Here is a 27,595-nt window from a genome sequence, read left to right as displayed (position 1 = left end):
TAGATCCAGCACTGCACTTCCATAATCCAGAACTCACTACTGCTCACCCAACAAGAGCTTGGTGGGAAGAGAACATCCGGCCATGGAGTTCAAGTACACAGTAATCTTGGGAAGGTTCAGGGGATCTCTGCAGAGAAAGAAGCAGGGAGAAGGCTTGGCCAATGCTCAGGGTCTTCACCTGGGACTGCAAAAGTCCCTCAGGAGTCATGAAGAATGTTCAAACCACAAGCAAAACTTCATCCTGTGAGGTGACCAATTTTATATTTGTTTTCGTTTTTCTTGTTTATTTGCATTTGCTTTGAGTTTGTACCTGCGTATAAACAAGCAGTATTTTCTGAAAATTAACACTGATTGGTCTAAATTTTAATTAATTTTCTAATAAGTGAAATAATGACTACACATGGCATATTGTATGTTTATAAACACCCACCCCATAAGACCAATGCATTCATAGTGTTTATGTTTCTTATCTTTGTACAATGCAGGTGATGATTCTCGGAAATTCTTTTCCTCGTTGCCTTGTGGTGGACTCGGGGTAAGGATGATTTGTCTACTGCTTTTGAAGTTACACACACTTACAAAAACTCTCCCTTGATTTATCTCTGGAGTTGGGTTGAGGATTGTCTCTCAGAGGAGCTGTGTGAATCACTGAACTCATTGCCAAGTCCGAAGCTTCCTGTTCAAAACAGATTTAATGATTTTGAGATGATGACAACGTAGAACTATGCCAAGTGTGAGGCCTTACCATGCGAGTTGTGTGCTAAGGCACTCGTTCCTCGTGTTCAGCATTCTTAGGCTTTTGTGTGGCTAGAGAAAGATTCCTAGGAGAGATGTTTTTAAGTAAATTTGCAGCAGGACCCGATTTTTCATAGAATTTCATCAGCTATGCACGTGCATTATATAGCTGGTAAAAGTAGAACAAACTATCTACACAAAATGATTTGCATTATGAGACACATTGTGAACCCTTTGAGAGTTTGCTATAGTCGTTGTTGTTGTCGTTGTTGTTATTGTTGTTGTTGTTTGAACAAAGCCCTTTGACCCAGGATATTTATATCACATTTCTAGGACAGATTTGTTCAGATCCAGAAATATATGAAGAAAAAATGTCTAATTTTTTATAGATTAGAACAAAACCTATAGCCTGCCTTTAAAGTTAACCCTTAGCAGTAACAAACCTTCATTCTGTAATGCAGAGTGCCAAGTCATGTTGGGACAATATAACTGTAGGTCAGGTTTCCAAGGACTAAGACATTTAAATCTTGTAAAATTTGTGGATTTTTGGAGAGAGAACAGAAATCATGTTTTTGACAATTCTTTGTTATTTTCATACAGAAAATTTCAAGATATTCATCTTATCATTTTAATGATGCCTGACTTAGGAATGGCTCCTCTTCCCCGATCCTACCAGTCGGGAAATAAAATGGCAACACCAATTTATATCCAACTGGACTGGATAGGTTATCACACTGAGTTCTGGAAAGCAAGAAAAATGTAAAAGTCATTTTTAAAAATAAGTATGGGTGTTGCCACTGTACATAGGTCTATGCATCACATGCCTAGTGACCTAAAGGTCAGGAGAAGGCATCAGGTCCTCTGGAACTGCAGTTACACAGAGTCGTGAGCTGGCATGTGGTGCTGAGAATTTAAGAAGGGTCCTGAGGAAGAACAGCCAGTTCTCTTAATCACACTCATCCCTGGAGTCCATAAACAGCCAGTATTAGTAACATCATTTTTGGCTTCCTTGCCAAAAATTTTACTTAAGTGAATTTCTAGAAAAGTGGGATGAACTTTTGAACATCACACAGCCAATGGTTGAAGAGCTCCAAGTATCGATGTGCACACGCACGTGTGCACTCTGTGATGCAATTTTTCAAGTTCTTCCATGGGCTTCATCTTTAAGAGATGGCTGCTAACTACCCTCTACCCCTCCAGCCTCACAGTTCCTGGTGTGGCCCACTTCTTAGCTCACCAGTGACTTTTGCTATTTGATCCTTGACACAAAACAGGCATCACTTCACTTGTGTACTGGCCAGTTGTAGCTAAATCCCTGTGGTGCTGGGAGCTTGCAGGATCATTCTTAAAAGGCAGAGGGTAAATAACTTGTGAAATGGCTTTCATTGCTTTGCCAGTATGCTATATCCCAAATGGTCGTTTTAAGAGAAAGAGTGCTTACCTGTAAATGAGACAAAATGGGGCAAAATGAGAAACAAACCTATTTCACAGGAACTATGGTAGGAAGGAAATCAAAGCTATTAAAAGAATCACGTGCAATGAAACCTACTCCGGTACACGTCTATTTAATTCATGACACATTAACTACAGGTGGATCCTTGAGATGCCCGTTCAAAATATAACCTGGGATGTACCCGAGGCTCACTGTCCCAAAGTACCCCTATTGACCTTCACAAACCTATACCAAGTTAACCTAATCTTCAGCTAGAAAGATTTCAGTAAGTTCTTTAAAGTACCTAAAGAATGGATAGAGGCTCCTTCTGCTGGCTGTGTTCCCAGCATGAAGCACAGCAGGGACCTTTTTACTTTTAGTCCTAGATAAAACCCTGATTGGTTTTGGTGCCAGGACTGCTGACCAATGTTAGTGTGGGCAATGGCAGGAGGAGACATATGAGGTAACCCGGCTAACCCAGATGAAGGTTGGAGAGAACGTGAGAGGGACACTATGTTTATCAAATTTTCCTCAGTCTTCTGGGTAGGTCCTGGTGTGTGTGTGTGTGTGTGTGTGTGTGTGTGTGTGTGTGTGTGTGTGTTCGTGCGCACGTGCTTCCCTGCATGCATATACAACAGAACTAAGCTTTAAACTTATATGATTCAGTAGTTTTGTGTATTTTTACAGCTATATTTAAATTTTGCCAGTTATGGTGTATGTGGAGGCGTACAAGATAGGATTGTGGGAGTCAGGAACAACTTTGGGCAGTTAGTTCTCTCCTTTCACTATGAATTCTGGGAATTAAATTTAGTTCATATTGTCCAAAAGTGTCTTTATCTGCTGAGCTATCTTGGGCCTGTAATTATTATTATTAATTCTTAATGTTAATTTAAAGGATCAAATCATATTCTTGACCATACCTGAGCCATCTTCCTTCCTTAGATCTTTAGTTTTGATGCAGCCCTAGAAAGAACTCTAGGTCCTTTGGATTTCAATGAGCCTATATTTTCATCTCCATCCAAGCAAACCCAAACACAGCATATACAGAAGACAGGCAGTATGAATTTGGAGTAGCTCAGTTTAGCATTATGGATGCACCGTGGAGGTTTGGAATCACTTGGTAATTGTTTTTGTCTTAAAAAAAAGACTCCTCTGGTTCAAATTACCTAAGATGATGGCCAATCCATAATGAAAATTGTCATTGCTTTGAATACACAGCTTCATTGTCTCTAGGTTTAATGTGTAGCTACTGAATGCTGATGGATTAATTGGCTTTTGAGGAGATGACCTCGGACATTATGAAATCAGAAAGTCTCTGCTTCTTATTAGAGCTTCCTCTAGAATTGCTTGTGGTAATTGGAGTCGTGGTCAGCCAGCTCATGGCAAGCAGCACTGAGGACACTATAAAAATGTGCTCCCCGGAACAATGTTTTAAGGGACAATGTCAGGTTTCCAAATTTCTTTGTGCTTGAGTCTCATTTTCTTTAGTTACCAGGGTATGATTCATTTCTAATTATGAAGTACTTCCACTGCAAGAAAACCCACCATTTGAACGAGCGTTTCACCAATTCTGAGCCTTGGCTGTTGTGCAGTGAAAGACATCGTTAAGAGGATCTGGCAACAATAGCCAGAGCAGGACCACGTTGGTTCTCTCTCCTCAGGGTATGTCGCTAAAAATAGTGATCATTTTCCTGGCCATCCCATCTGACCTGCTGCTGTGTGAAGAAATCTTGAAGTCATTTCTCAGCCTTACTTTACCCCCTCTTCACTTGATGGGGTGGGGGGAACCCACAAACGCAAGGACGAGCAGGCTTTTATGATAATGTCGTCATCAGCTCCCAGCTTCAAACGCTTCTGTGGCTTTTGAGTTGTCATTTATAACTTGGAACTGAATCGACCCATAATTCCCCCGGTACACTTAGAGAAATTGATAACAGATTCTGCGCTTCTTTTATGGCTCTGAGGAGGCAACTCCAATCACATCACTATTGGCAGGCAATATTATTTTTTGACATGGTTGTAAAAGTATAAAGGAGCTTATGGCATTTGTTTAGATGAGGAATGGGCTCTCAAGCTGCGCTGGGGTTTATGGGACCCGATTAGTGAGAAGCGGAGGGAATATGATGTTTGCAAACAGGATATGATTTTATATAAGTTTGGGTTTCGTGCTCTGTTCCCTGGGGAAAGCCCCGTAGACAGCAGAGAATTCCACTTTTATCCTACAATAGACTACTCCCCACCCCACCTCCATGGCAAGATGCAGGAAAAGGACTATTGGGCAGCTTCCGGCCGCTGGTGGGAAGAGAAGGAACTGGGAAAAGGCAGAGCGAACCCCTAGCCCTTGTGAGGAGCTGCACAATGCACAGACAGAACCTGGTCCTGGGATGGGCCAGAAAATGAGGCATGGTGTGGTTAAACTGAGACCTCTTGCCCAGCAGCAAGGTTCTGACCCTGGGAACACCAATCCAGCTTTGTAACAAACTTTTATGTGTTTCTGCGATCTATATGGTGACACCTAGGTGTCTCACACTTAAGGTTTTACAAGTGTTGTTTTTATTTTGTTTTGTTTTGTTTTGTTTTGTTTTATTTTATTTTATTTTATTTTATTTTATTTTACTTAGGGATAGGCAGATGGAAGAAAGATGATTGTGTGCCTCGGGCGATTGGGTTGAAGACACATTTCAATTGGTCTGAGGTTTCCCGCAGACATTCCGGTTATGCTAATAATACCAAACAGAAGGCAGGTTTGGATAAAATATTTTAAATGTTCTTTCCTTGTCTCAGAGCTGACATGTATGCTCTTCCTTTTATATGCAAATGTACATATATGTTTATTTAAATATACATTTCTTTATGTGTATTTATATGTAGTTATACATATGTGTGCATATATATATATATATATATATATCCACAACTATCACAAACAGAAACCCTAAGGAAATCTGCCATTTTGCACCCCATCCTGATTGATTGTATTTGCCACACGGCATTGGTATTTCACTACTTTATTCTCCCCAAGAGCTCTGAACAAAATTCCATGAGAAGCCATTTTTAGGGACTCCCCTGAGTCTTCTTTACAATTATAAGGGATGATTTAGCAAGCAAATGTATGGACATACACTTAAATGCAATAGCACAGAAAGACTCATCCAGTAAAGAGATTTATCACTATTATCTAGAATTGTTTTCTTTGAAATGGTATTGATGTTTTACAAGGTTTAGTGCTTGCCATCAGATGATGCTCAAAGAACAGGAAAGGTCAGGAATTGCAAAGACTAGTAAAGTAAGAACAACTTTCTCAGTTACTCTGGACCTGTGGTGGCTGACTTTGGTTGATCTGTGGTTGATTTGGTGGTGGGATCTGTGGGAGTACAGATGAGAAGGCTTCAGAAGTTGGAAAGGAGGAAGAAGGGCATAGGACTTACACAGAAAGTCACGAGCTAAGTCCGTGAGAACACTAAGCACTATGAAGTGGATGTTTATGTGAGTTGTGTATAGGAAAAGGTATGAATGCAGAGTAGTGGAGGAGCGTCAGGCCGGAATGGTTCTGGCTATAATGACACTTCATGGTACTGACAATTGCAGTTACTGTTTAAGCATGACAAACATTGGGAGGCTCCTTGGGTTTTGATATTGACTGAGGAACCCCTTTCTTTTATCATAAGTCTATTTCTCTGTGTGTTACTCCCACCCCATTACCCTCCTCCAGCACGATGCATTTTATTACATCAGCAGAAAGAAAAAGAGGGTGGCATCTGGTGCTCACATGTACTAATCACGATAATGTTCATTCCCTAACATTAACGTACTCGAAGCTGGCTTGCAGTCAGGGCTTGAGTTGGTTTAACTATATGCATTCCCTCTGTTGCTGTATCCACAAACGTCATGACCCCTTCCCTCAAGCACATGAAGACATGCCATGTTGATCTGGTCCATTCTTGATGTCCCCTGTTCCTAATTGTATTTGGATTTTCATTACTTTTAAACTTGGTACAAATGATACTATCAGGCTACCTACAACACCTGGAAAAAGTGAAATAGATAAGACTGTCTTACCGAAATTGTTTAGTTTTTTTTTGTCTCAATATGTAATTTCTTTCAAAAATTTTCACATTTCCCTGAACTTAAAAAAAAAGTAGAAAAATTTCTTATTCAAGTAGTTGATATGGTATTATATAGATTATGCTAATTGTATGCAGTCAATAATAGTGGTGGGGTATGAACATCATAACATTACTTAGTATTTGCTGTAAAAGTTGAACTTTTATAAGCATTGAAACCAAAATAAACTTAGCTCTACACTCTGTGATTGCTGCAGGTAAACTGATTTGATGAATTTTAACATTTATACAAACTACAACACATATGCTGTGTTGCTGGAGAGATGGCTCTGCCGTTAAGAGCAGAGGCTGTTTTTACAGAGAACTTGGGTTGAATTCCCAGCACCCAACTGTTGGCTGGCAACCATTTTTTAAGTCCAGATCTAGGAAATCCAATACACGCATGTGGTGCACTTGCATGCACACTGCCAAAGCATTCATGCGCATGAAATAATTAGTTAATGAAAGAACATATATATAGAACCATGAAATAAAAACTCAAAAAACTAGAGCATGCTGACTACATTTAAACAGGGAAGCATCTGATTTCCACCGCTGACCCTCAAGACAAATGTAAGGTCATGGAAAAATGAAAATCAAACAAAGCAAAGGCAACTACCCAGAGGAAAGAAATCTGGGACAGCCTGTGATATGATCAACTGGGACCCAGCTCAGCATTGCCATTTGGATGACAAAATATCAAACTCATAGTTTCCCATGGTTATGCCTCTATCTCTAACAATTTCAATGTCAGAAAGACAATCTGTAACAAAACTGAATCTAACACGTAATAGGGATGCACCATGTTCTCATCTGTCTCTGTGTCCACAGCCATACCACTCAGGATGCACCTGCTCTCATCTGGTTTATCTCTGAGATGTATTTTTCCAGTTTTTAGTGAAATAAAACTTTTGCCTTAATTAACATAAAATGAGATATTTCAAAACTAAGGCTAGAGAGATGGCTCAGCAGTTAAAGGCTAGACTTACAACCAAAGAGTTTTATAAAATATAAACCTAGAATGAAAAATAATACTAGTGGAAGTTAAAAAATAGTGAGGGAGGGATGTAAACAATGTATATGAGTTTAAGTGTGTGTGTGTGTGTGTGTGTGTGTGTGTGTGTGACTCAAAAAAGGAGTCTGGAGAATAGAGACTTGTACTGAGAATAGAATAAGAGCAATAAGGACTCAGAAGGTGGAACTAAGGTCACAAATACCCAGACTTCTGGGAGAGCCATTCCCATCTCCAATGTTAAGTCATGAACAACTGTAGTAGGGGTTTGTTGTTGCTATTATTGTCTAGTTGTTGTTTGTCCAAAACCCACAGTTGCTGGATTACCTTTTAATTTCTGCATGTTTGTATGCCAGACCAGTATGAAGGATTGATAAATACACTTTGACATCCTAGGATCTTTAAAGATCTGGCCAGAGCTGTCTGGAAAGACTCACAAGCAAACACACTTACCTGAACATTCAGAGATCTAGGAGTTAGAAGCAGTACTGGGCTGTATGTTGCCTGCATGAGTGACCCCATGGTCTGAGAATGGGCTTTCGGTCTCCAGTCTCCAGGGATGCTATTTGTACACACTTTCTAACTTAAACTGTCATGCTGAAGCTATATACTGTCCTCTAATATCTGCCCATTTTCAAGTCTGATGCAGATGTCCCAACATTTGCAAGTAATACATATAACATGTGTAATTTTGTGGCTTCTTAGAGGACATTTTTGTTATGCATTGACGTCATTTTGTCTCTGTTGGTTCTCTCCTTATTTATATCTGAGCTGTAAGAGCCAAGGCAACTGAAGGGTTGGTTTCAGTAGATTACTATATGGCCTAAGAGATAACATCTCAATTTTTAAAATAGACTTATTAATATGTATGTATATGTATAGGTGCATGTATGTGCACCATATGCATGAGTGGTTCCTGTGGAGAACAGAGGAATATGAGATTTTATAACCTCTAGAGTTACAGGTATTTATGAGCCATGGAAAATGAGTGCCAGGAACTGAGCCTATGACATCTGTAAGAGCAGCAAGTGTTCTTAACCACTGAACTATCTGTCCAGCTCCTGACTTGTCAATTTTAATGTCTAATTTTATGTTGTGGGAACATAGTCTATGGAACACAAATGCTGGTGTCTGAATTTTAGGACTACTTTAAGCTGTCAGATGCCAGTCTTTGTCCTCATCATCTTCTATACCAGGACATTATCGGTACAGTTTCTGATTGAGTCATTTAGGATTCTGTTCTGTCTAATACTTAGCTTTAGCTGGAATTGTACCCAGGAGACTTATTTTGGTGATGATATTATCTATTACAAAGGAGATAAATAGGTTTTAGAGGAGGTGAGTCTACAGAGGAGCCTAGGAAACATATCATATTAGTGTTTGAAACATGGATAATTCACAGCCTCACAGAAGAAAATGATCACTATGTAGATGAAGCTTCCAATGGTAACCCACCTCAATCTATTCTTCACAATAGACTCAGGCACCTTATTCCTAAAGATGCAATAAAGACTCAGTGTTCAATAAAAAGGGAAATTAAGGTTCAGAGGGGCCACTTACTTGATTCACACAAATAGGGGGTGTTGGGATAGAGGTAGCCTGACTTTTAGCCCTTAATCCCAATACTATGCACTCACAGTTCACCATAATTTTAACCTCATATGACTGTCAACACTCCTTTCCCAAATGAAATACCCCAAGCCACAAGAAAAGCACATTTGCTTCTTCTGCCAAGAGCATTTTCTTCTTTATTAAAACCCCTGTGAAGTACTAAATCTATGCATCATCAGCTGGGGTTAAAGAGAATTGTGTGTTTTATACACAGTGTGTCAACCCTAACTCAAACACTGGGAAATCTATGCCTTGGACCAAACCACTGATATGACACAGAGGAAATCTATTCCATACACCTACTGAGTCAGCTTAATCATATTAAGCTGCTCTCTATGAAAATAGAGCTATAGCATGTGTGTGTGTGTGTGTGTGTGTGTGTGTGTGTGTGTGTGTGTGTGTGTGTGTGTGATAAGATGAGATGAAAAACAGTAAGAAAACAATAAAATGGTGTTCCTTGGCTCGATTTTTAACTCAGTCTTAACAGGATTGGTCAGTACCTCATTGAAACTGTGAATAATGGCAAAGATGGTCAGATTCTTGGCCTGGTCTTATTAACTTAGAAGAATCCGTATACTGTTTAACATTCTTATGAGTCCGCCAGTGTCCATAAGTAGAGATCCTTCAAGTATCAAGAGGCAGCCCTGTTGCCAAAGCAAACACACTTCGCCCTTTATTTCTGGCCAGTAAAGAGCAAAGGGATATTTTTCTGAAGATGAAGTCACTAGAAATCACACATTCAAGGTCAGTGGAGCTTCCAGAAAGCAGCCAGTCTTACTGGGAATGGTCTGTGGTTGAGCATTAAGGCTCTCGGCATTCCCTTGTCTTCCGGTGTCGGCCATAGTTCACACCTTCTTTCCATATGGAATATCAGTCATTCATCATCTCTACGCTTGTACTGGGGCCTCCTGGTCTTCCCCATTGCTGCTCTGTTTCTTTTTCATCTCACCATGACTAAAGAAGCTAAGGCGTCAGGGCATTATAACATACAAGTGATTCCAAGGGAATGGTCTGTCAATCATGTCTTCCCCCTTAGTGTTGAACAAAAGTGAGAACTTATGTGGTTTTTCCATCTCTTGTCATCATAAATCCATCTCAGCTCCATTTCCAGAGTCTTGGGGTTTCCACAGAGCATCCAACATGACGTGGATATGTACACTAAAAGTGCTTCTGCATTGTATCTTTTGGGAAGACAGAATGCACATCATTACAGGCTGTAGAGGTGATTGAAGAAGATTTCAGCTAGGAATGCAAGAGTTCTTTAGCCCAGAATTATGACTCTCAGCATCATCCAAGGGAGGAAATAAATGACAGTCACTTCTAATTAGAGAGGTCGCACAGTGGAGCAAAGTTACTGCAGAATGACACCTGAATAGTTGGATGATTTTAAGATGTATTCTTCTAACCTCCTATTGCAAAAAGCTGCTAATTCATAGGCACTGCAGGTTATTAGTTTAATGATCTGAGTTTCAGTTTTTTTCACCTTTGCAACAGTCCTGTTACATGACTGTCCTGAGGATCAAGTATAATGCGATATAAGTTAGTAATGGCAGCTGACTGTGGAATGCAGTGCCGTTCCTCTACCTTAGAAGGAGCACCTTCACCCCATTCCATCCCCATGAAATAGGTACAGCTCACGGGGAAGGGGGAGAGGACGGAGGAGCGTGCAAATGGATGTGCATGTGCTTTGGACTGGCTAGCTTATACCCTTGAGGACTGACTTGACACAGCAGATGATCTGCCATGAATATCATGACACTGTGGGAAAGCCAATCCAGGATAAGAGCCAGTAGGCTTTGGTTCCAGAAAACCCAGTGAGGGTACAGGAGCACAGGGGCCTTGATTACTAAGTTTGAATCCAAAGCCTTGAGTTGCCACTGCTTCCAAAGTGTATCTCCAACTTCAGAGTGTAGAGTCAAGTTCAGAAGAACTGGATAGGGCCAGAGAGTCTGCATGTCTCACAAGTGTGTTGTTGGTAATCATTGCCCAAGCAAGGCCCCTAACTTTAAGTGCCAGGATTCTAACAGAGTGCAAGCCAATACATCACTTAACTTCTCTAGGCCTAGATTCTTTGATAAAGAAGCAAAAGGAGACATGAACAGTTCTCTTCTCTGGAGTTCACAAATGGTATTACCATTGCCCTTATTTGAAATTAAGATTTTATAGATTTATTTTTCATCATCAGAGATCAGATATCAGGCTTCCACTAGCTCATCAGCAGGGATCTAGTTGACTTATACTCTAGATAGTATGTCTCTTTTAAAAACAGATACTAGAAAAAGTAATTGTATAGCAGGCAAGGGAGATGCATGTCCATAGAGTATCCAGATATGTAGGTACTGTGTGATGGAGGTGGTTTAGTGAAAGGACCCTGTGTCATGACATACAAAGTGAAGCACAAATCATGGTCAAGTGAGAGTTAAAGTCCTGGCCTGTACTACCTACAGAAGAGAGAGGAGCTCTTCTCTAAATCACAGATGTATTGCAGGACCTGAATAGGAGAGATTATATATATATATATATATATATCTCCTTATAGATTTTCAGTTGCATTAAAATTCTGACCTTAAAGGTATGAGCATAAGACTGCTTTGCTTACATTCATCATCTAACTGTCCTAAGAGAATTGATTAAGCCTCTAGTATGTGTCAAGTCCTGAAGATAGGATGATTACAACAAGTCAACCACACTCCTATGCTTAGGGAATTTATAAAAAGTGTCATAGTATATTACTAATAAGGATGTTACAGGACAAACAGGCATAAAGTATGTGTAAAGTTCACCTTTCTGTTAGTCTAGCTAAAGTTGCCATAACAAAATAATAGAGACTAGTGGCTTAAAAAGAAAGTTATCTGTTCATAGTGTGGGAAATTCAAGATGAGAGTGTTGGCAGGTCTAGTTTTTCCCGAAGGTTCTTGCTTTGTGTTTCAGGTAGCAGTATTCTTGTGCCTTCTTTGCCCATCTGATTGTTCATATGTGTCTGGTCTAGTATCTTTTTTCCTTTAAAAAAAAAGTCAGTCATCTTGCAATACACCCTTATAATGGATCCCACCTTATGGAACTTTTCAAAGACCTTGTCTCCAAATACAGACACATTAGGGAGGTTATTGTCAGAGAGGATGACACTATTCCAACAATATGATGACCAGGTCAGACTTAGGAAATATCACAGGTCTTTTATTAACTGTTTATGTTCAAGTTGCCTAATCTCTTTAAAGCTCAGATCCTTCTCTTGCAACAGCAATTAGTCATGCACCGTGCAGTGTTAAAATGGGTAAAGTGTAGCCCTGAGGAGGCACACCAGCATTACCACTGACTTGTGAGATGCTGCCCAAAGCTATTTATAGGATGACACATTTGACTTTATTATCCTCCACTGGAACTGCCAATAAATTAGATTTTCCTTTCTGTGACCTTTCTACTCCCCCCCCCTTCTGTCTCCATGGCCAGAAACAAAACTATTAGTGTTTCTGAATCTAACCCTAAGAGTGAAGAGTTCAGAATAGAAAAATATTAAGCTTCTCAAATATCCATTAAATGAAACAAAGTAATAATTTTAACTAAAAAGGAAGGAAAAAAAAAGAAAGAATGAATTTGATTTGTAGCTGCCAGTTCACTCAACATATAGAGCTTAAGACAGAATAAGCTATTCAAAAGTTTAAAAAGAGTATTTAAATATTTAATCAAGTAGAATTACTCTAACAACCTAAAAATATAGATTTACTTTCTACGTCACCAAACCAAAATGCTCTGTGCAGATATATTTGACTCACAGTAGATAACTGTTTTAAAAGAGTCACTCTACCTGAGAGAATTCAAAGATTTAAAAGATGCTTAATTTCATTTGCAGCTAGCTGTTCTATAACATGCCTCCCAAGTCTTTTCTGTGATGAAAAACCTCTGCTTCTTTGTTGAGTCTGGTGTCTGTCAGTGGGTTTCAAAGGGCATCTGATCATTATTTAAGCTTAAACTCAATTATTCAGACATGCCCATGGCCCTAGCAGCAAGGCAGAACAGCAAAGCTCTCTGAACTGCTTAGCGCCAGGAGAGGAGTTCCATTACCCGGGTTGCAGGATGAAATGTTCAAGGTGTCGAAGCAGCAATCGTGTACCACATTATTTATGCCCACCTCACAGGAAACCCTTTTTGTTAACGGGCACAGTAGTATTATATTTAACTCCGGAAATATTTCCAAAAGAAATCAACAGGCCACATTTAGATTCTACAAAGGAGACGGTGCCTAAATTCCTTTCCTCTAAGTCATTCCCTCTCCGGTTTAAATACCATCACATCCACTCAGGACAGGTAGCTTAATCTCTATCACGTGCGGCTTTGCAGGCCATTAGCTTTGTTTCCAGGGCCAGTGATGGAGCGCTGTTCAGTGTGCTTGGAAAGCCTGCAGAGGCCCACATTCATTCAGGAAACTCCAGCCGAACTAGATCCATATGTTGCTTAAACATGGAGCTTTCTGATTGGAGGTCGTTTCTGGCTTCCAGCGTCATCGCAGATGACTCTTGTCCTTTGATGTGCTGCTAAGTAGAAAGTAATGTCAGACCCCCAAACCCAAAGCTTTGTGTGTGTGTGTGTGTGTGTGTGTGTGTGTGTGTGTGTGTGTGTGTGTTAGCGTTTACTGAGTACTTAGGGCTCCTGCACTGTATTGCACTTTCTGAACATGCTTCCTGCTCTGATGAATTTAAAGCTAACGACAACATTATGATGGGAGTGGTATCATCTCGGTTTTCCTTGGAGCTTCGACCATTGAGTGAACTTGCCGGATGTTTGAGTGACTTGAGAGTGGGAGGGTTGGTCCCTGAGGTGCATGTCATTTGTGTCAATATAGTCCCTAAGCTCTGCTTACTCTAGGTGAATGATGCTCTTAGGGGTGATAGCACTAGACAGGAATAGGAGGATTCCCTGCAATTATCTCTTTAAAAAGTATATTTGAAGCTGATAATTTCAAGTCCTGGGGGGGGGGTCTGAAAATCTCTAGATACAAATTCATCAAATGCCGTTAGACAGACACAGAGTTAGGAGCCATTCTCACTTACATGCTTTGGTAAAGTAGCCATCTTAGGGCTAACTTAAAATATAAATGCTTCAATTCCACATGCATTGCTTGGTTTTGTGTGTGTTTTCCTAAAATAAGATTCTTTATTAGTTCAGTTTGGAAAGAATGTTCTTTCTCTGTGAAATTCAGGTTTCTCAAGTCATTACATCCTGACAGACATATATGTATTCACGTTGTAGTTCCTGTCTGTTATGCAGCAATAATTTTATAGAAGATAATCCTTTCTAGTCACTAAGGATATGGTAGACAGAATAAGAAAAGAATATAAACCTTAGTTGTTTTTTTCTCCTATTCAACTCTAGTGGCTGCCTGAGGTAGAAGCTGAAATCTTGGGCACACCCCCTTGAACTTGGAGGTCAGATCCCCAAATGCCCTACCCTGGGGAGTCTCCCTGGGTAAGCTTTGATCTTGGCTACACAGGAAACAACCCAGTTAGTTCATCCAAGCTGTATTTTGCCTTCTCTACTTTAGAAAGTGTAAAACTTTCTGTAAAATTATGGCATTCCGAGGGTTGGGGTGATAGCTTGGTGGGAGAGGATTTGCCCAGCATGAACATATTTTGGGTTCTAAACCCAGCACAGCAAAATAAATAAGTCAATGAATAACTGAATATACATAAACAACACAAATATTTAAGACAGCTAGGTTTGTTTTACTCTGGCCTGGAACTTGTAAAATATTAATCCTGATCAATATTAATGATTAAAATGTTGCACTTGATAGTAAAACAACTAGGACTACTATTGAATTAACAAGCTTTCTTTTCCTTAAGAAAGAAATTATTTGAAACTCAATAGCCACTGGTCTTTTAGGCAGACCATAGACACCTTCAGATCTGAGATGACTTGTCATCACCCCAAGTGTTTGCCTTACACATCTTGGCTATAGCAGTCATCTGAACACTGGTATTCTTAGGCCACACCCCCTTACATAGGAGCCTCTTTAGGCAGCTTGCATGTTTGTCCCTAGTATGTCTACATTAATTGGCCAACCAAGAAAATAATTACAGGCTAAGTAACATTTTGACTATTCTTATTCTAGGTTTGAATAAATGTTTTGAGATAAGAGATTTATATTTTTATTATTTCTTATGTTATAAGAATGCTAAATTGTTCATTTAGCATTATGTATTTCCTTAACACATCAATGTAAGAGACTGATACATTGCCTACTGAGCCAAGAAAGTGCTAGCAAATCTATAGACAATCAATGTGCTCTGTTTGGTTTGTGCTCTTCCTATCACAATTTAATTTTGTTGTCCCTTTTTATGTTGCCAAATTTGCAATAAATGGAGAAAAAAAAAAAAAAAGACAATGAACCCAGGTCTCTTAAGTGCTTCCCAGAAGGTTTGAGAGTTACAAATGCTTAAAGATAAAATATGCTGGGGAAAAATCATGTCATTAAAAAAAATCTTGAGTTCGTTCATGGTTTTATCATTCCAATTCATGGTCTTTATTCATCACAGAATTTTAAGAACCAGTGGAAACTCTGGCCTTTTAAATATTATACCCATTCTTAGTAGGTAAATTTTTGTCAACTTAATACAAACTATAGAGTCACCTAGGGACAGGACCTACCTCAATTGAGGAGGTGCTATCATCAACTTGACCTATGGGCATGACGGTGAGGCACTTTTTTTTGACAATTATTGGTGTTGGATGGTTCTCCCCACAGTGGGTTGGGCCCTCCTACCTCAGTTAGCAATCAAAACTCCTGCACAGACATGGCCACAGGCCATGGAGACAATTCTCAGGAATTGTCTACAACCAAGATCAGCCATCACAGTTGTGTTCCAAATAAAAGTTATGGTGAGAAGCTAATGTTTAAAAGGCAATTTTGTTGATCTTTTCAAATAACCAATTCTTTGTTGCATCCATTCTTCATAATATATTTCATTTCTGTTTTATTAATTTCAACCCTGATTTTAATTTTCCTTCCATGTACTTTGGGTCATTGGTTTTCTTGTTTTTCTAAGGTCTTCCTGTGTATCACTAAGTTAATCATTTGAGATCAGTTACAATTTTCTATGTTGGCACATAGTGGTGTATACTCTTAGGACTTCCTTCACCCAGTTTTGATTCTGTAGTGTGTTGTTCAGCTTTGATAAGTTTTTGTACCCTCTGCCATCTCTATTGTTATTGATATCATCTTTATTTCTTGGTGGTTAGATTGAATGCATGATATGATTTCAATTTTTCTATATTGAGCCTTGTTTTGTGTTCTCATATGTAATCTATTTAGGAGAAAGTCCCCTGGTCTACTGACACATAGGCATGTTCTTTAGTGTTTGGATAGATTATTCTATGGATATCTATTAAATCTATTCAATTTACGATGTCATTTAACTCCAGAGTTTCTCTATTTAGTTTTATTGTCAGCTGACATATCTATTGGTGGGATTGGGATATTGAAATCACTAGTCTGCACAGGTGAGAGTGTGGATTACAAAAGCTAACAAATTCTGGGAGAGGTGGGAGCCACAGAGCTTCTGTGGAAGACCCTGTTTTGAGCTCCAGACATCCAGGCACCTTCCCTGCCAGAGGAGAGGTGTCCACCCAGCTTTGCCTGAGCAACTGAGGGAGCAATCTTGGTTCCTGGATCCCGCGGAGACTAGTCTGCACAGGTGAGAGTGTAGACGACAGAAGCTAACAGCTTCTGGGACAGGCCCTGTTTCGGGCCTTCATCTTCTGCCAGGAGGCAAGTCTGAACACCAGATATCTGTGCACCTTCTCTGCAAGAGGAGAGCTTGCCTGCAGAGAGTGTTCTAACCACTGAAACTCAGGAGAGAGCTAGTCTCACAGGTCTGCTGGTAGAGGCTAACAGAATCACGAAAGGAACAAGCTCTAACCAGAGACAACTATAAAAACTGACTCCAGAGATTACCAGATGGCAAAAGGCAGACTTAAGAACCTTACTAACAGAAACCAAGACCACTCACCATCATCAGAAACCAGCACTCCCACCTCAGCCAGTCCTGGGCACCCCAACACACCCAAAAAGCTAGACCTGGATTTAAAGGCATATCTCATGGTGATGGTAGAGGACATCAAGAAGGACTTTAATAACTCACTTAAAGAAATACAGGAGAACACTGCTAAAGAGTTACAAGTCCTTAATGAAAAACAGGAAAACACAATCAAACAGGTAGAAGTCCTTAAAGAAAAACAGGGAAACACATCCAAACAAGTGAAAGAAATTAACAAAACCATTCTAGACCTAAAAAGGGAAGTAGACACAATAAAGAAAACCCAAAGTGAGGCAACGGTGGAGATAGAAACTCTAGGAAAGAAATCTGGTACCATAGATGCAAGCTTCAGCAACAGAATATAAGAGATAGAAGAGAGAATCTCAGGTGCAGAAGATTCCATAGAGAACATCAGCACAACAATAAAAAAAAATACAAAATGCAAAAAGATCCTAACTCAAAACATCCAGGAAATCCAGGACACAATGAAAAGACCAAACCTACGGATAATAGGCGTAGATGAGAATGAAGATACTCAACTTAAAGGGCCAGCAAATATCTTCAACAAAATTATAGAAGAAACTTTCCAAACTTAAAGAAAGAGATGCCCATGAACATACAAGAAGCCTACAGAATTCCAAATAAACTGGACCAGAAAAGAAATTGCTCCTGACAAATAATAATCAGAACAACAAATGCACTAAATAAAGATAGAATATTAAAAGCAGTAAGGGAAAAAGGTCAGGTAACATTATAAAAGCAGGCCTATCAGAATTACATCAAATTTTTCACCAGAGTCTATGAAAGCTAGAAGATCCTGGACAGATGTTATACAGACACAAAGAGAACACAAATGCCAGCCCAGGCTACTATACCCAGCCAAACTTTCAATTACCAAAGATGGAGAAACCAAATCCTTTGTATTCCAGGACAAAACAAAATTCACACATTATCTTTCCACGAATCCAGCCCTTCAAAGGATAATAACAGAAAAAAATTACGAGGATGGAAACCACTGCCTAGAAAAAGCAAGAAAGTAATCCTTCAAAAAACCTAAAAGAAGACAACCACAAGAACAGGATGCCAACTCTAACAACAAAAATAATAGGAAGCAACAATTACTTTTCCTTAATATCTCTTAATATCAATGGACTCAACTCCCCATTAAAAAGACATAGACTAAGAAACTGGCTACACAAACAGGACCCACCATTTTGCTGCTTACAGGAAACCCATCTCAGGGAAAAAGACATGCACTACTTCAGAATGAGAAAGGCTAGAAAACAATTTTCCAAGCAAATGGTCTGAAGAAACAAGCTGGAGTAGCCATTCTAATATCTAATAAAATCAACTTCCAACCCAAAGTCATCAAAAAAGACAAGGAGGGGCACTTCATATTCACAAAAGGTAAAATCTTCCAAGAGGAACTCTCAATTCTGAATATCTATGCTCCAAATACAAGGGCAACCACATTCATTAAAGAAACTTTAGTAAAGCTCAAAGCACACATTGCACCTCACACAGTAATAGTGGGAGACTTCAACACACCACTTTCATCAATGGACAGATCATGGAAACAGAAACTAAACAGGGACACAGTGAAACTAACGGAAGTTATGAAACAAATGGATCTAACAGATATCTACAGAACATTTTATCCTAGAACAAAAGGATATACCTTCTTCTCAGCACTTCATAGTACCTTCTCCAAAATTGACCATATAATTGGTCAGAAAACAGGCCTCAACAGATACAAAAATATTGAAATTGTCCCATGCATCCTATCAGATCACCATGGACTAAGGCTGATTTTCAATAACAACATAAATAATAGAAAGCCAACATTCACGTGGAAACTGAACAACACTCTTCTCAATGATACCTTGGTCAAGAAAGGAATAAAGAAATAAATTAAGAACTTTTTGGAGTTTAATGAAAATGAAGCCACAACATACCCAAACTTATGGGACACAATGAAAGCATTTCTAAGAGGAAAACTCATAGCTCTGAGTGCCTCCAAAAAGAAACTAGAGAGAGCACACACTACCAGCTTGACAACACACCTAAAAGCTCTAGAACAAAAGGAAGCAAATTCACCCAAGAGGAGAAGAAGGCAGGAAATAATCAACTCAGGGGTGAAATCAACCAAATGGAAACAAGAAGAACTATTCAAAGAATCAACCAAACGAGGAGCTGGTTCTTTGAGAAAATAAACAAAGTAGATAAACTCTTAGCCAGACTCACTAAAGGGCACAGGGACACCATCCTAATTAACAAAATCAGAAATGAAAAGGGAGACATAAAAACAGATCCTGAAGAAATCCAAAACACCATCAGATCCTTCTACAAAAGGCTATACTCAACAAAACTGGAGAACTTGGATGAAATGGACAAATTTCTAGACAGATACCAGGTACCAAAGTTAAATCAGGATCAGGTTAATGATCTAAACAGTCCTATATCCCCTAAAGAAATAGAAGCAGTCATTAATAGTCTCCCAACCAAAAGAAGCCTAGGACCAGATGGGTTTAGTTCAGAGTTCTATCAGACCTTCAAAGAATATTTAAATCCAGTTCTTCACAAACTATTCCACAAAAGAGAAGCAGAAGGTACTCTACCCAACTCATTCTAAGAAACCACAATTACTCTGATACCTAAACCACAGAAAGATCCAATAAAGGTAGAGAACTTCAGACCAATATCCCTTATGAATATCGATGCAAAAATACTCAATAAAATTCTTGCTAACTGAATCCAAGAGCACATTAAAACAATCATCCATCCTGACCAAGTAGGTTTCATTCCAGGAATGCAGGGATGGTTTAATATACGGAAAACCATCAACGTAATCAATTATATAAACAAACTCAAAGACAAAAACCACATGATCTTCACCTTAGATGCTGAGAAAACATTTGACAAAATCTAAAACCCATTCATGATAAAAGTCTTGGAAAGATCAGGAATTCAAGACCGATACCTAAACATGATAAAAGCAATCTACAGCAAACCAGTAGCCAACATCAAAGTAAATGGTGAGAAGCTGGAAACAATCCCACTAAAATCAGGGACTAGACAAGGCTGCCCACTTTATCCCTACCTATTCAACATTGTACTTGAAGTCATAGCCAGAGCAATTCAACAACAAAAGGAGACCAAGGGTTTGCAAATTGTAAAGGAAGAAGTCAAAATATCACTTTTTGCAGATGACATGATAGTATATATAAGTGAGCCTAAAAATTCCACCAGAGAACTCCTAAACCTGATAAGCAGGTTCAATGAAGTAGCTGGATATAAAATTAACTCAAACAAGTCAATGACCTTTCTCTACACAAAGGATAAACAAGCTGAGAGACAAATTAGGGAAACAACACCCTTCTCAATAGTCACAAATAAAATAAAATGCATTAGCATGACTCTAACTAAGAAAGTGAAAGATCTGTATGATAAGAACTTTAAGTCTCTGAAGAAAGAAATTAAAGAAGATCTCAGAAAATGGAAAGATCTCCCATGTTCATGGATTAGCAGGATTAATATAGTAAAAATGCCTATCTTGCCAAAAGCATTCTACAGATTCAATGCAATCCCCATCAAAATTCCAACTCAATTCTTCAACAAATTAGAAAGGGCAATAGGCAGATTCATCTGGAATAACAAAAAACCTAGGATAGCAAAAACTCTTCTTAAGGATAAAAGAACCCCTGGTGGAATCACCATGCCTGAACTAAAGCTGTACTACAGAGCAATTGTGATAAAAACTGCATGGTGCCGGTATAGTGACAGACAAGTAGACCAATGGAATAGAATTGAAGACCCAGAAATGAACCCACACACCTATGGTCACTTGATCTTTGACAAGGGAGCTAAAACCATCCAGTGGAAAAAAGACATCATTTTCAACAAATGGTGCTGGCACAACTGGCAGTTTACATGTAGAAGAATGTGAATTGATCCATTCCTATCTTCTTGTACTAAGGTCAAATCTAAGTAGATCAAGGAACTCCACATAAAACCAGAGACACTGAAATTTATAGAAGAGAAAGTGGGGGAAAGCCTCAGAGATCTGGGCACAGGGGAAAAATTCCTGAATAGAACAGCAATGGCTTGTGCTGTAAGATGGAGAATGGACAAATTGGACCTCAGAAAATTGCAAATCTTCTGTAAGGCAAAAGACACCTTCAATAAGATAAAAAGGCCACCAACAGATTGGCAAAGGATCTTTACCTATCCTAACTCAGATAGGGGACTAATATCCAATATATATAAAGAACTCAAGAAGGTGGACTCCAAAAAAATCAAATAACCCCATTAAAAAATGGGGCTCAGAGCTGAACAAAGAATTCTCACCTGAGGAATACCGAATGGTTGAGAAGCACCTGAAAAAATGTTCAGCATCCTTAATCATCAGGGAAATGCAAATCAAAGCAACCTTGAGATTCCATCTCACACCAGTCAGAATGGCTAAGATAAAAAATTCATGTGACAGCAGATGCTGGCAAGGATGTGGGGAAAGAGGAACACTCCTCCATTGTTGGTGGGATTGCAAGCTTGTACAACCACTCTGGAAATCAGTCTGGTGGTTCCTCAGAAAATTGGACATAGTACTACTGGAGGATCCCGCAATACCTCTCCTGGGCATATATCCAGATGTTCCAACCGGTAAAAAGGACACATGCTCCACTATGTTCATAGCAGGCTTATTTGTAATAGCTAGAAGCTGGAAAGAACCCAGATGCCCCTCAACAGAGGAATGGATATAGAAAATGTGGTACATTTACACAACGGAATACTACTCAGCTATTAAAAAGAATGAATTTTTGAACTTCCTAGGCAAATAAATGGATCTGGAGGGCATCATCCTGAGTGAGGTAACCCAATCACAAAAGAACTCACATGGTATGTACTCACTTATAAGTGGATATTAGCCCATAAACTTGGAATACCCAAGATATAAGATACAATTTGTGAAACACATGAAACTCAAGAAGAAGAAAGACCAAAGTGTGGATACTTTGCCCCTTCTTAGAATTGGGAACAAAACACCCATGGAAGGAGTTACAGAGACAAAGTTTGAATCTGAGACGAAAGGATGGACCATCTAGAGACTGCCATACCTGGGGATCCACCCCATAATCAGCCTCCAAACGCTGACACCATTACATACACTAGCATGATTTTGTTGAAAGGACCCTGATATAGCTGTCTCTTGTGAGACTATGCTGGGACGTAGCAAACACAGAATTGGATGCTCACAGTCAGCTATTGGATGGATCATAGGGCCCCCAGTGGAGGAGCTCGAGAAAGTACCCAAGGAGCTGGGGGGATCTGCAACCTTATAGGTGGAACAACAATATGAACTAATCAATAGCCCCTGGAGCTCATGTCTCTAGCTCCATATGTATCAGAAGATGGCCTAGCCGGCCTTCAGTGGAAAGAGAGGCCCATTGGTCATGCAAACTTTATATGCCTCAGTACAGGGGTATGCCAGGGCCAAAAAGTGGGAGTGGGTGGGTAGGGGAGCGGGTGGTGGAGGGTGTGGTGGACTTTTGGGATAGCATTGGAAATGTAAATGAAATAAATACATAATTAAAAAATAAATCAACATAAAATTTAAATTAAAAAATTGAAATTTTTTGCTGCCAGGAAAAAAAAAAAAGAAAAAGAAATCACCCCCTCTCATTGTGTTTGTCTGTGGGTTTAAATATAATATTTCTTTTATGAAATCGGGTGTTCCTTGTTTAATGCATGTGCGTTTAGCATTGTGATTATATTGTTGATGGGGTTTTCCTTCAGTGAGAATTAAGTATCCTTTCTTAACTCTTCTGGTTAGTTTGAAATTTTGTCAGATATTAGAATTCCTATGCCTGGTTGATTCTTAGTTATAAGGTAAAATGTGGTTTTACACACACATACACACACACACACACACACACACTCACACACACACACACATACACACACTCACACACACACACACACTCACACACACACACACACACACACTCACACACACATACACACACTCACACACACACACACTCACACACACACACACACACTCACACACACACACACACACTCACACACACACACACACACTCACACACACACACACACACACACACACACACACACACACACACCTATGAGATACTGACTTATTGATTCGTGTAGTGATTTACTTAAAGCACTGCTTGTATTGCTTATTGCCAAGCATGGTTTTACCTTGCTACCTAGAACAGAATGACCTCGAGAAACAGCTGAACTACAATAGGATCTTGCCCTTAGCAACCTTACCATAAAAGCTTGAACCTTCCAAATGTAACATGTGCGTTTGAAAAGCAAAAGCCCCCCAAGCTACCCAACAACATATGCTTCTGGAAAATGTCACTTGCTTGTTTGTTATCTCCACCTTGTGCTTTCGGAATATAAACTGAGAACGCAAACTGGGCTTGAGCCAACATTTTCCAGGCACTCTCTCTCTACCAGTGAATAGATAGATCTCACTGCTACTCTCTGGTATCAGAGAGAATTCTAAAGCATTTCTATTTGGTTGAAATATTCCTTTCTATCCTTTTAGAGTAAATGGCTATGCCTATCATTGGGCATGTTTCATTAAGGTCATAGACAGATGGATCCCGTTTTCCAATCCAGTTCATTAATCTGTTTCTCATTATTGAAGAGGCCCAACCATTAATATTCAGATTTATTATTGAACAATGTACATTGTTTATTATTTTATTGCTTTGTGATATTCTATTATACTTATTTTGATTCAATGTTCTGGAATTGTTCAGTTCTTTCTTGTACCTTCTTGCTTATGTTTAACCTGTTTTTTAGATTAAGTGTTCCAGGGTCCTCTGTGTCCATGGGCTTGCAGTAGCATGGCTCTGTGTCCATGTCTATGGCTCATATTAGCACTAAAGACCACGTGTAGTCCCTTGTCTGGGCTGCCTGCCTTGGACATAATGTCCAAGGTTTCTGCAGAGCTGGTTCGACTCCTCCCTGGCTTCAGCACCTGGGAGAGTAAGTCCCTGCACCTTGACTGGGCATCAATGATCAGGCTTTGGTGTGGTAACTAGCCTCAGGGGATGAGAGCAGGAGAGATCTTGCCCCTTGCTGGCTGTAGCATTGGGTAAGCTAGCTGGAATGGTGATGGAGAGCTCACTCTGAGGGTGTGAGTATGGGAGAGCTGGTGGGCTCCCAACTCAGCTACAATCCAGGCACAGAGTCGGGGCTTTGAGTTGACCCACCCCAACATCTATATCATCTATAAACTGATGGAATGTGGAATGGCTCAGAGTCTCCATGACACAAGGCAACAATAGAATATCCAAGAAGAGTTCTGGTAAAAATCCAGTATTGAGAGTGTAGCAGTAGACAGAGGCCTAATCCACACCAAGACTCATTACAATAAATATTCGAAAGTAAAGGTGTGTGGACAGAAGGGTACACTGTGTGATACAGTGTGACACTCTGCAGCTTTCACAAGATGCTTTTTATACTTTGTTTTGTTGTTGTTGTCATTGTGGTTTTTTTTCTTTTGTGGGGAGTTTACAAGGCCAGAGGACAGATACTAAGGGATGGGGAGATGAGCAGGATTGAGGTACACAATGTGAAATTTGTACAGAATACATTCTGTTTTCTTACCTTGAATTATTTTTATTATATCGTTCAATTATTTATATGTTCACAGCTTTCACTTTCAGCACTTATTCGTTACATCTTTAAAGTCCTTGCCCATGTTTGTTATTCTTATTTTGAAATTATTGTTTTTGTGTGCCATTTAAGAAGCTTTACTCAGGAAACATTACTATAGGAGTATGAATTATTGGTAGCGACTTGTTGCTTTGGTTATTCAGAATAGGAATTAGGATTGTTCTAGACATTCTGGAGCTATGTTATTGGTAGTGTTTCATGGTTTGTAAATCTTTTTTCTCCTTTAAGTAGATGTCTGAAGCTCTCTTAAATATTACCACGACTTGTCAGGTAATGGACTGACAGTATTCAGCTTGGGTTCAGTCTTTGGACAATTCAGTGCTGGTGTTTTAGTGTAGTATCAATAGTTTCACTTCAGCCAAGGCTAAATGTGATGCTTAAGCCCAGAGGCTGACCATCTATAAGAGACTGGAGAAAGAGAAGTGCTTAGGATTTTTCCCCAGGCAACGAGTGCTAGTGAGGTAGAGCATAGGCAGCCAAAATCCCTACCTGACAAGAAAAGACAGGAAGAGGGGTTGCAAGCCAGGTGCCAGGCAACTGGTCCTCAGACAAGTAGGGGTGGAGGGTGGAGGTGAAGTTGCTGGTATGGATATTATGCTCCTTCTTTAGACAGGAGGTATCCTAGAATGGAAGGGATGGATGGAGTTGGTGATCAGAGTCTGGGCTCCCGGCTGAGAGATGAAGGGGAAAGGACAAGGGCAGTTGTTAGGAATAGATGGAATTAGTACTATGTGTTTGGCATCCCTACCTGAAGAGAGGAGGCTAAAAGGGGGTCAGAGGGGAGACATAAGAGACATAGCCCACAGCTGATTACTGAAGGAGTGGAGCTAATGAAAAAAAGTGAGGACGCCATGATTATGGAAGGAGCCTGTGTATAAAGCACACACTGTGTATAAAGCACACACTGTGTATAAAGCACACACTGTGTATAAAGCACACACTGTGGAAGTGACCTCGTTTACTAGAGGAAGAAGATAACCTTGAGTTTCTAGCTTCCACTTTGGGGAGGCAGCACCCCTGTTCATATGCCTCTGTATGCCATGGCAGGATTCTCTCAACTCAGCAGCACTGATACTTTGGAGCTGTGATTCATTAAATGTTTTTATTACATGTAGTTCTTTATTTGTGTGTACTGGGGGGGGGGAGGGCACACAGGCATGGCACACATGTGGATATCAGGGAACAATCTGTCAGTTCAGTTGGGTCCCTCCTTCCACCATGGGAGCTCTGGTGGTCAAATTTATATCATAGGCTTATCAAAAGTGCTCTTAGCTACCAAGTCGTCAAAATGTCTCTCTATTACTTTTCCTCCAATAGAACTCTATTTTTTAAATTAAAGATAGGTTTTTTCCCATACACTATATTCTGATTATAGTTTCCCCTAGTCTAATTCCTCCCAGATCCTCCCACTTGCCCACCCACCCAAATTTATACTTTTGCTTATCTCTGTTTCTAGAAAACAATCAAGCGACAAACAAATAAATCAAAAATAGGGCAAAACAAACAGGGAGGAAAAAAGAGCCAAGTAAAAAGCACAAGAAACACATACAGAGGCAGAGATGCATCCACTCATGCACACAGAAATAACCCCCAATCAAAAACCCTACAAAATCTGAAACTATAATATAGAAGCAAAAAACGTGTGTCTTAGTCAGGGTTTCTATTCCTGCACAAACATCATGACCAGGAAACAAGTTGGGGAGGAAAGGGTTTATTCAGCTTACACTTCCATACTGCTGTTCAACACCAAGGAAGTCAGGACTGGAACTCAAGCAGGTCAGGAAGCAGGAGCTGATGCAGAGGTCATGGAGGGATGTCCCTTACTGGCTTGCTTCCCCTGGCTTACTCAGCCTGCTCTCTTATAGAACCCAAGACTACCAGCCCAGGGATGGTCCCACCCACAAGGGGCCCTTCCCCCTTGATCACTAATTGAGAAAATGCCCCACAGCTGGACCTCATTGAGGCACTTCCCCAACTGAAGCTCCTTTCTCTGTGATAACTCCAGCTTGTGTCAAGTTGACACACAAAACCAGCCAGTACAACCTGTAAGGTTAGAAAAAGACAAGAAAATAAAAGAAAAATAGCCCAGACTATGCATTATGAGACATAGAAACTCCACAACTACCACTGGATTCATTTTGTGTTGGCCAACTCCTATGGGGCAGGAGGCCTTCCCAAGTATGTTTTGTATACCCAGTGAGACTGCTTTGCAAACGGATGCCAATTGAAGAGAACTTCTGTGTTAGGTTAGGGATTGTAGCTATAGTGAGTGTCTGTTTCCCCTTCAGCTCTAGGTCTCCATCTGGTACATATCCATGCAGGCCCCATGCAATCTGACATGGTCTCTGTGAGGTCATATGTACACCAGTCCTGTCGTGTCTAGAAAGCCGTGATTCCTTAGGGTCCTGCATTCCCTCTGGCTCTTATTCTCCTTCTGCCTCGTCTTCCTTAGAGTTCTCTGAGCCCTGCAGGGAAAGATGGTGACATCCCTTTTATGGCTGAGTGTTCCAAGGTTTCTGAACATTGTGTAGTTGTGGTCTCCGTACAGGAGGAAGCTTCTCTGATGATAGCTGAGGAGGGCACTGATCTACAAGAATAGCAGAGTGCCCTTAGGAGTCATTTCGTTGCTATAGTTCTTTAGCAGAGGGATAGTATCTGTTTTCCCCTCAGTCTCTGACCTTTCTAGACCCAGGCTCCTGCCCAGTCAAGTGGCCAAGTGTTGGGTTTGATTTTCTATCTCATGGAGTAAACCTTAAGTCAAATCACACATTGGTTGGTTACTCCCACAAAACTGCAACAGAATATCGAAGGTCACTGGTGCAGATTTTAAGGTTTGTAGCTGGGTTGGTTTTTACCTTCTACCTCTGGTAGTATGAAGAATACCTTCCAGTACTATGAACACTAGTAAGTAGAGGTGAAAGATCTGGGTAGGAATCAGCTTGACCGCTCT

General features: G+C 40.0%; 1 protein-coding gene across 27 annotated transcripts in view; it reads left to right on the top strand.

Moving 5' to 3' along the window:
- Hdac9 (histone deacetylase 9) overlaps nucleotides 1-27,595 on the top strand; it is an 869,516-nt gene that overhangs the window by 633,914 nt on the left and 208,007 nt on the right. For all 27 annotated transcript variants that reach the window (XM_030246984.1, XM_006515264.4, XM_006515266.1 and 24 more), the window contains one exon: nucleotides 486-535. In XM_030246984.1, coding sequence (XP_030102844.1) covers nucleotides 486-535 — 50 coding nt within the window. The remainder of the gene's footprint in view (nucleotides 1-485; nucleotides 536-27,595) is intronic.

This window comes from Mus musculus, chromosome 12, assembly GCF_000001635.26.
Source record: "Mus musculus strain C57BL/6J chromosome 12, GRCm38.p6 C57BL/6J".
NCBI lineage: Eukaryota > Metazoa > Chordata > Mammalia > Rodentia > Muridae > Mus > Mus musculus.
The sequence above is the reverse complement of the archived record's forward strand: the minus strand, read 5'-3'. Positions and strand labels throughout refer to the sequence as shown.